The sequence below is a fragment of the Aplidium turbinatum genome, chromosome 4 (genome assembly GCF_918807975.1).
Source record: "Aplidium turbinatum chromosome 4, kaAplTurb1.1, whole genome shotgun sequence".
NCBI lineage: Eukaryota > Metazoa > Chordata > Ascidiacea > Aplousobranchia > Polyclinidae > Aplidium > Aplidium turbinatum.
In genome coordinates this window covers 13,561,819-13,571,223 of record NC_137475.1, presented here as the reverse complement: position 1 = coordinate 13,571,223, position 9,405 = coordinate 13,561,819, and the positions used below count along the sequence as shown (strand labels likewise).

The window sequence follows — 9,405 nt, the reverse complement described above, 5'->3', positions numbered from 1 at the left end:
GTGTCGAAAATTTGAAGAAAAGTGTGAGTCTGCCTTTTCACGAATGAAGTACCTACAAAAACGAGTACCGAACAAATCAGGCTAACTGAGACTGGTGTCTTAACCGGTGCTCGTATGCAAAATCAAGGGAGTTGCAATGTCGCAGACTTTTATTGAATAAATTCATTTCAAAATGTTTGATATTTCATGGTACTATTAGGTATAGCCTGAGTATGATAAGTTTAGTAAATATTAACGAATAAATTCTTCTCTTAGATAACGCAAATTGAAAAAAAAATCATTTAAAACTCACTGGCGGCCGTGCTTTATAGAATTAATCGGAATGCGGCCGGCAATAGCAAAAAGGTTGTGCACCCCTGCCCTAAAGCCTTAGATTTTCTCATTACGCATTCGAAATAATACTAAGCTTAGGCTAGATAACCCAACAGGAAGCAAATTTGTGATTGCATCCATAGATTAATTAAAGGAAACGTAAATCGCGTAACTTTCCTCTGCTTTTTTTCTTTGTTTCTCACCTTGTTTCTTCGTATAGCAAAAACGAGAGTAGGCTATAATACCCAGCTGGAAGCAAATCTAAGATTGCATCCATAGATTAATTAAAAGAAACGTAAATCGCGCAACTTTGCTCTGCTTTTTTCCTTTGTTTCTTCGTATAGCAAAAACGAGAGCAAGGGAAGCAATACGAATCTCTGCTTTCGTAAGCTTCCAACTTTTTTAAAATGAAAATCTAGCTGAAATCATACCGGGACATGAGTTAGAAACCGTTATAATTCGTATTCAGGTAAAGAAATTACGAAATTGTTTTGCTGGAAAATATTATCTTTTCTTTTTTCAATTTTTACAGGGGAAGCAATTAATGCTTCCCTTGAGGATACGCCCCTGTTGCACACCCCAAAGACCGGCACTGCGTAAAGAAACTAGAAGGTTAAAATAATTCTCCCCCACCTAAATGATTGAGTTATAAAATCAGCTTAGGTTAGAAATAAAAAACGACTGCATATTTATCGAACAGGATTTTTCTAATGAAATTTGTCTCTAACAATAATCTTTTCATCATCTCTTTTAGATGGTAAAACGTGCATAGGCTACTTCAGTTAAAAAGTTTTTTGTGGCCTACAGGACAATGGTAACCTGAACGGCCCACAATCAAAACGTCCGCCGGAAACATGTAGGCAGTGCCGGTCTTTGGGATGTGCAAACCGTGCGATCGCACAGGGCCCGCAAATTAGGGGGCCCGCAATTTACTCAGAAAATGCAGTAATTTTGTCATTTTCAATGGAAAAATTCAACAAGTGAATTCAGCAAAGGAATTCGCAACAAAAAAACATAGAGACTCAACGAATTCAACCTATTTCGTCGCCTGAATATTTCGTACCCTGAAAAGATCGAGAAAAAAAAACGACATGGCCAAAATCGCTGATCGGAGTTGCCGCAAACATTTCAAAATTTCTCGATCTTTTCAGGGGACGAAATAAGTCGAAATTTAATTTTGTTACACGATTTCAGGGGACGAAATAGGTTGCATCCAGACTCAACATATTGTAGAGACATAGCTTTATTTCCGAAAAATGCCAAAGAAAGCATGATCTTATCCTTTTGCTATGCCACCGGACAGCACCATTTCACAGTAATATTCATACCTAAATTTTTGTTGAACATGCTCTCAGAATGTCCCAAATTCAAAGTAATTTTTCAAAATTTTCTGGGGGAGGCCCCCCAGACCCCCCGCCGCTGGTTGTCGTCTTTGGCGATCACGCCGCCACCGCTGCCCCTCCCCTTTCAAAGTACCTAGCTACGCCACTGAATTGAATTATTGTCATTGGGGCCCGCAAAAGCATATTCCGCACAGGGCCCGAAAAACCCTAAGACCGGCACTGCATGTAGGCTTTATCTTATTGAGAGATTTTGGGTTTCTGTCTAGGGGTATGATTGCTTGCAAACATTAAATAAGTTAAATGTCTTATTCGAGAAATACTTAGGCTTATACTGTCTAATTCTAACCAATTTAGTTTATTGCGACTGGTGTCAGAAAAGCGACCGTCGTGAATTTTATCTTCTTGTTCTAGAGTCGTTTTGTCTGTTCTGTCTATTTTTGAGTCTCTCCATGGAAATTCTTTTGGTTTACATATGTTAAAAGTATTTTTAATTCCCCGCGTATTTCATAAAATACCGGTAGTGCCTTTTTATCAGTAGGCCCTAATAGCCTATGATGGGAGTTATGAAAGCGGAACGGTTACACAGTAATGTCGTTTCGGAAATACGGATGTGGTGAGCTAAAGAGCCGATAGACTCTATCTTGATTTGATCTTTGTCCTTGGACTGGGAAAGCTTCTTTGAGAGCTTAGGCTTAATCCTGGCAGTTTCGCATACTTGTAGAGGCTTTGAACCACTGAAGCAGGCCCGGTCACCGAGATTGACAAACTAAAGTTTTCGATACCGGTAGGTGAAGTGTTGTGGCCAAAAAAATATTTTATCTACTAAGTGCCGCAGAATGGAGAGCAGTCTTGAAATGCGTTGCTCAAGTGCACACCACGAGAGCCGAACCAGCGCCGCTTAATCTTGAGTCGGCGCGTAATCACTGAGCTAACGGGGCGGACGGGTGATTTCTTTTATCGTCTCCATCTACCACCCCTTGTGCTTTGCCGCTAACTTCGTCCCGGTACTAACCTTGCGAAATCAATCTAAGACAAAAATGTTGTTAAACCAACAGGTTGTGTTATAAAAATAGTTTAATGTCCAACCTTTAATTCTATTTTTTTCTTATTTCACGCACAATTAGTTGAACCGTATTTATAAAACAATGTCATAGCCTATGTAGCCACAAGCTTTAAGCACACTACAGCACTTCTTTGTAAAATAAAAGATAGTTAGGCCTACATTCTCACATTACTAGGCCTACTACGAATACAGTTAATCCAAGAAAACTTGTTCGATACAATAAAATATCATAAAAACACGTTCACCACAAATAAAATATTCATCAATAGCCTACCATCCACACTTTAACAAAGACATAAAAAATGTGACATCACTCCAACAACAAGCTTTATCAGAATATACGATATTTCCGACAAGACGCTAATACGAGCTAGGTAGAAAGATTGGTCATTCTGACAGTGTATCAACGTTAACCGACATAAAATTAACGTGAAAAGGGCCAATTAAGCTACATGGGGTGTGTATGAGTGCAGTTAGTTGTCGAGTTGACAGATGAGAGCAACCCCCCTTCCAATCCAGTGAGCAGACGGCTTGTCGGAGTTGAGAGTCATGCTGATGACAAAGTTAGTGGAATGTCCAGTTGTCGAGAGAACACCGCGCCGAGCAGTTGTCTTATAGACAGGAGCGACGTAAGATGGCCGCTCAGGGATGTCGGACTGAAGAATAGAAAATACAAGATATGACGAGAAGCAACTTGTGGTTCGTGCTAACGTGTTGTTGAAATTTTGATAACCTTCGCAAATATGTCGCGAACGAGGATATTATTTATCGGCTAATAATATGGACCTGATTGATCAATTCTTTTAAAATCTTTTCTGCAAAAAAACTAATGTCGAATTTGGTTTTTGCTTGCTCAAAGTAGTTCATGTTCTTTTCGCAGATACCTTTTATAGCTTTCATTTTTTTGTGCATGGCATAGAGTAGACTATTGTTCTAAACCTTATTGTCTTTAAGAAAAGGGAATTTCTACCACACAAAACACATGGTTTATGCTCATTGAACTAGACAGAAATTCACTTAAAATAGACCACTTGTCGATAATTAATCATTGCGTAGGTTCGGATCTCCAGACAGTTTGCACTTACCTTCTTTGTAGGAACCAATAATATCTTTGGCATTGGGTCATGTAAGGCTTTGGGAACTGATTCCGCCAGTCTCTTCTGTTTTCGATCCCATTTCGCCCCTTCCACAAACAGACCGTACACATACGCGCCTGAATGCACCAGAAATTTAACGAGATAACTAAAAAGTTTCAGTAATTAACACAACATATATAAAAACAGTTAGTGTATAAACAAATGAAATTCACCAGCAATTTAAAAATCAAGATGTAAAAGTGTGGAATGTCATACGCTACCTACATCTTTTGACAAACGTAGCCTAACAGTCCCAATCACTGATGTAACTTCGTTAAACTGTAAGTCAGTCTGATATCATCTGACCCCATTACAAATATACAAATGTAACGTTGCAGAAAAGTTGGCGTGATTAGGATAATTTTGACATCAAACTTTCAGAAGTTGGTCTGGCATATATAATATTGTTATACGGTTTTCGTCATCAACGAAGTTTTTTCGATGAGTTTGCGTGCCAAGAATTCTTTAACCGCCTAGTTAACTGCTTTACAAAACAAACAAATAACCTTATACCACAACGTACCGTCATCAGGAGGAGATTTATAATCCTTGTCATCCAACACCACATAATCGAAGCCAAGTAAATCGATAGGAATGGTGTACTTTCTCGCAAAGTTTTGCTGCACTCCGGTCAAGAATGCCTGAGTGAAAAAGAAACCAGACACCCAGAACTGCGGTGGAGGTCCGTTGTCGTACCACAGCTGCCATGAAAGTATGAAGATGGATTTAAAAAATAAGCCGGGGGGTGTTACGACAAGTAATAGCGATTTATAAACATGCAATGGCATTTTATGTGTCTACAACAAATTTCGTAATCCCCAGACTTTTCTACGTAGTTAATAAATCAAAAACACATAAAAAAATTTTCTCTTAAATTTACTAACAAAACAAAATCAACGAAGCGAAAATAACATTGTGTGGTATGCATGATAACTATTTTTTAGCACTGAAAATAAAGAACGTTTAGTTTCAGAAACGTTTGCTGAACATGAGTGTAGCATCTGTATTTTTGGATCTTTAATTTTGATTAGATTAACCAGGCGTTCCAACCATTAAGCTCCTAACTATTTTTTATTATGGATTTCAGTTAGATTTTCCTGTTTTTTTCAAAACTATGGGCTCAGTTGGCCCGTTGTTAACTACAGTAGGCTACAGAGCACTGGAATTTCTCGGAGGATTTCCAATTTACAGACGATCTCTTTTGACGCTTTAGAAAACTGATAAATGACCACCCAAATAGCTCAATTGGTTAAGATCTTTACTTCGTAAACGAAGAAACGGCAAGATAAAAAGGTGTTGCCTCTACTCTCTGGGTGTGCGCTTGAGCAAGGCACTTCAAGGGCAGCTCTCCATTCAGAGACACATAATAGATAGAATAATAATTACTCTATCCAATTATTCTGTGAATAATTCACAGACAAGAGGAAACGTCAATCAGTTAATCTCGGTAACTAGAACTGCGTCGCTGATTTAAAGCATCTACATTCTACAAGTATACAAAACTGCCAGGATAAAGATTCCCACCACCCCTTGACTTACAGAGTTCACTCAAACTCACTGCTGAGCTCAGTTCGCGATAGGCTACGATGCATTTAAACGATCAGCAAAACTCTTTGTCAGCACTTTTCAGAAATAAAAGTTGTCAATGTACAAAACGCTTTAAAGCTTGTGCAGCGGGCAGTGTATTCTGAACTGACCTGAAGAAACTTGAGCCTTTCCAGGAAGTCGTTGATGTACCCGCCCAAAGGTTTGAGACTCGGGTAAGACTTTTTCATCCACATCTGGGGGATCTTTCCCTGAAGGACATTGTTCAAGACTTCTTCAAGATCGCCACTCATCACGACCAAACCCTGTATGCGAAACACGAAATAAGAAATAAAACGAAAAAACTAACTAAATAAATCAAAAAAGTGATGAGGTGATACAAAAACAACTCACAAAACAAACAGTTGTAGTTAAAAGTAAACTTGTGACGAATGAAATACTCGTAACATAGTAATGGCTGAACCACAATATATTACAAAACGCAACAAGATCTTGTCGTAAATCGTATCTATATAACTTGTAACAATGGAAACTGAACAGAAAACCGAAAGCGCCATCAACTTGTTCACCTTGATAGCTTTCTGTACATTGATGAGCGAAGTTCTGATGGTCGAAGTGAGAACGTTGAACCGCACCATCTCCTGCACTAGCACAGTGTTCATTGACTGTTTGTACTCTGTTGGGTACCTGGAACAGAACGACACATCCATCAAACAACAGTTTCCCTTCATTTAAAACAAAATGCATAAAACAAGGCTTTATTTCAGTTAATCTTTCTTTAATAATGTTAGCAAGATTTTATAGCATTTGTTTAATAGAGATAGCTTTCTTTCCTCCTGCAATTCTCGTTGGCCAGCACCAATGCTTAACAAGGTTTGCGGTATGTTTGAGGCATTCATGTCACATGTTCACTTGAAGAAGTTTCCTTTCGGACTGTTTTCTAGTTTATTTCTAGCCAGCAAATTAGTCATTTGTTACATTAACATTACATTTTGAAGACGTGAATCAATGTAAGACCTATCTGATTTACTGGGACGATCGTCTATTTTTAAAAAGATACGTAACAGACTCACTGGAGAAGTGCATTTGAACCACAGAGCGAGTTTTGTAATAGCTGTGAAGTGAAAACATAATAGAGCGTTCCAGGACCTAACTAGAAGTCGTCTAAAGAAGTAAAAAGATCAAATTAACCACGTTATTCAACGTTACTCACCGTCTCAGTGCAGCCTCGGTATCAAAATTAGCCGGAAGCTTAGCCAGGATGTCACCAGCAACATTGTACACCAGCGAATCAGAGTCACCGCCGCCTCCAGTGGAACGAGACTGGAACAAATGCATGCAATACCCCGTCAACCTATCTCAATGTTCGTGACATAACCCAGAAGAAAAATCCGTCATTTTATATTGACTCAACGTCTTCCTTGCAAAAAGAACGGATTTTGCTAGCTGTGAAAAGAAGGCCATGGCTTTCAACGTAGATAATATTGTGGAAAAACTAACTGAAAAGTAACTATCATACTAACTTACTTAACAATCTAGATGACAGTTTATATTAAAAAAATGTCCTTCTACAGTAATTCAACTCAGTGACAACTTCAAATAACGAAACTATGAGACGTTGATCGCTTTTGTTGAGCCGCAGTGACAATGCAATGCTGTCTCAGGACTACTGTGACTATTCAATATTCATATTCGAATATTCTTAGTTATTGAAGAAATAGTGACAATGACATAAAGGCAATTTTTCCTTCAAATATCTTTGGTGCTCGTCTTACAATGTGTAATCAAAAAATTGAATTACAAAAGATCGATGTGACAGATGCGTGCGGTTAGAAAGAATAAGCTCACCAAAAATTACAATACAAAGTTCATGGCTTTGTAGTGTGATGTAAAAATTAGTCTACGTCACCGCTGACGTGCCAGCTCATCATACTTTAATGTAGCCAAAATCTGCATAAAAATTGAAAAACTGCAAGGTTTTAACTAAATCACAATAGAATTGCTAAATGTTTTGAACTAAATGGGACACAATTCGTTTTTCATGAGCGCAAACAAGAAGAAGACAAGATGTTGTGAGGGATAACACAGACTTATTTTCAACACAAAAGCATTTTGTCTGCAACGTAACGCTGTCATATTGTATTCTCACCAAAAGCACAAATTATGCTTCAATATTATTGTTTTCATGAACACCCAATAAATGTCGATCACAACCGTTGGTTGTGCAAAGTAAACTACCGTTTATTTACTTTGCGTGGCTAGGAATGTAACTGAGCTGTTATGGGTTTAATAATTCCTATATGATCTTACTATGTTTAATGGACTAGCTAACTGGCAGATAGCTAACTACGAAATAGTGGAATCTAACTACAGTACAAGTGTAGGCTATACTTCTTCTTCCTGCATACGGTACACGTATATTAAATAAACTGACTTAAAAAGTCTTTTCTGTAGTTAAAGGCAACATAGTCATATCAACGAAAGTCGTTCATTAAACAATGCACGTCTAAGTTACAGTATGTAGGTAAAAAAAAGGCGAATTTAAAAAAAGGGTTTGTTTTCTAAAACTAACCCTCACGGCGCTTGCTCATTAATCTCATCACGCAGTTTCATCTAACATAGATGCTAAATGCTATACATAGCCTATCTACCATGGTAGTAGGCACTGGAATGTCGGTGTGGATTGTTGTAACAAGGTTTAACTGATGAAGATTCAACCAATTTATTGCTTCAAGGAAAGTTATAAGACAAATCAAACACATTGTTGATTTGACAAAAAATAATTTTTTTATGTCAAATTTCAAATATGTGAAGCATTGGTCTGTGAGTATTCATCGGTAAAGCCATTCTCTTGCTAATCTAACCAACAACAAGATGCTGATACTGACATATAACCTGACCAAATGATGATAAAGATGATGCACTTACTGAACGTCTCCCCTGTCAAAGAAAAACATAAGTGATCAGTTTTTTTTTATAGTTTTGGTTACGGCGACACGACTTTAAAAGAATTCCTAGCCTACTTAAAAGTAATAGAATTTATGCCATGCAATAAATTTTGAGCCAGGACATTATAAAAGTCCTTGCAATCAATCCCTTCGATTGTTTTAAAGTAAAATCTTAACTATTTATTTCAAAAATTAAAAATTTTTTGCAACATGGTGAATTGCAATAGAACGTGAAGGATCTGCGTGTTCTCAGTTGGTGTAGTTTTTAGCTCTTTAAGCTTCACTGAACAGAAAGCAATGCACCCTCGTCAATAATTTATCTTTACTCACAAGATATTTAAATATTTCTGAACATACCATACATTGCTTTGATTCTTGAGTTTTTTCAATCAATTTAACTCATTTTTGAATCTTTGGTGAACGTTTCTACGAAGTCCGTAAACGACTAAGTATGGTGTTGATAAAAATCTATGTTTCACGTTATTAGTGTTTCAAGCCAAATTTAAATTGACGAGTGTTCTTTTAAAGATTTTGCTATTTAGATAAAAAAAATTACTGCATCAATAATAAAAATGTAACAAAACCGTGTGAATACATAGTATCGCTTCATTAGTACTGCACAATGTAATATATATGCAATTGTAATATACACTAAACTTTTTCAGTGATCATCATATAAATGTACGTCAGAGGTGTTGTGGCTTTATTGTAAAACTCAATTTCTTTCCTTTTTGTCAAAAAGTTTATAAACAAAGTTTGAACCAATAAAAAGTTTGGTATCATCGACATATTGTCTGTCAGACAAAGGTGTGTTTGTGTATTTTATGATGCGCAATTCTATGCTTATTGTATATTACAGTATTATCATTCAAAAATATAAATACCAGTGTCAGAAGAATACTGTTGAACAGCTCTTGTGTTTCATTCTGGTCCTTTGTGATGTCAGCATTGGCATGCATGCCAAACACTTGTGGTTCGCTGATCATCGGAAGGTTCTTGCAATATTCCACATAACTGTCCCACTGCAGAGTCAAATGAGTAAGTTACAATTTTTCTTG

General features: G+C 37.2%; 1 protein-coding gene across 4 annotated transcripts in view; it reads right to left on the bottom strand.

Annotated features, from left to right (window-relative positions):
- Positions 1-2,717: 2,717 nt before the first annotated feature.
- LOC145769694 (dynein axonemal heavy chain 7-like) overlaps positions 2,718-9,405 on the bottom strand; it is a 56,630-nt gene continuing 49,942 nt past the window's right edge. For 2 of the 4 annotated variants that reach the window (XM_082581370.1, XM_082581372.1), the window contains 8 exons: positions 9,232-9,369; positions 8,328-8,339; positions 6,613-6,722; positions 5,969-6,086; positions 5,552-5,704; positions 4,378-4,555; positions 3,804-3,931; positions 2,718-3,374 (listed from right to left, as the gene is read on the bottom strand). In XM_082581370.1, coding sequence (XP_082437496.1) covers positions 3,192-3,374; positions 3,804-3,931; positions 4,378-4,555; positions 5,552-5,704; positions 5,969-6,086; positions 6,613-6,722; positions 8,328-8,339; positions 9,232-9,369 — 1,020 coding nt within the window. In that variant the 3' untranslated portion in view covers positions 2,718-3,191. Of the gene's footprint in view, positions 3,375-3,803; positions 3,932-4,377; positions 4,556-5,551; positions 5,705-5,968; positions 6,087-6,612; positions 6,846-8,327; positions 8,340-9,231; positions 9,370-9,405 lie in introns of those variants that run through there. The other 2 variants (XM_082581371.1, XM_082581373.1) reach the window with 2 other exon arrangements.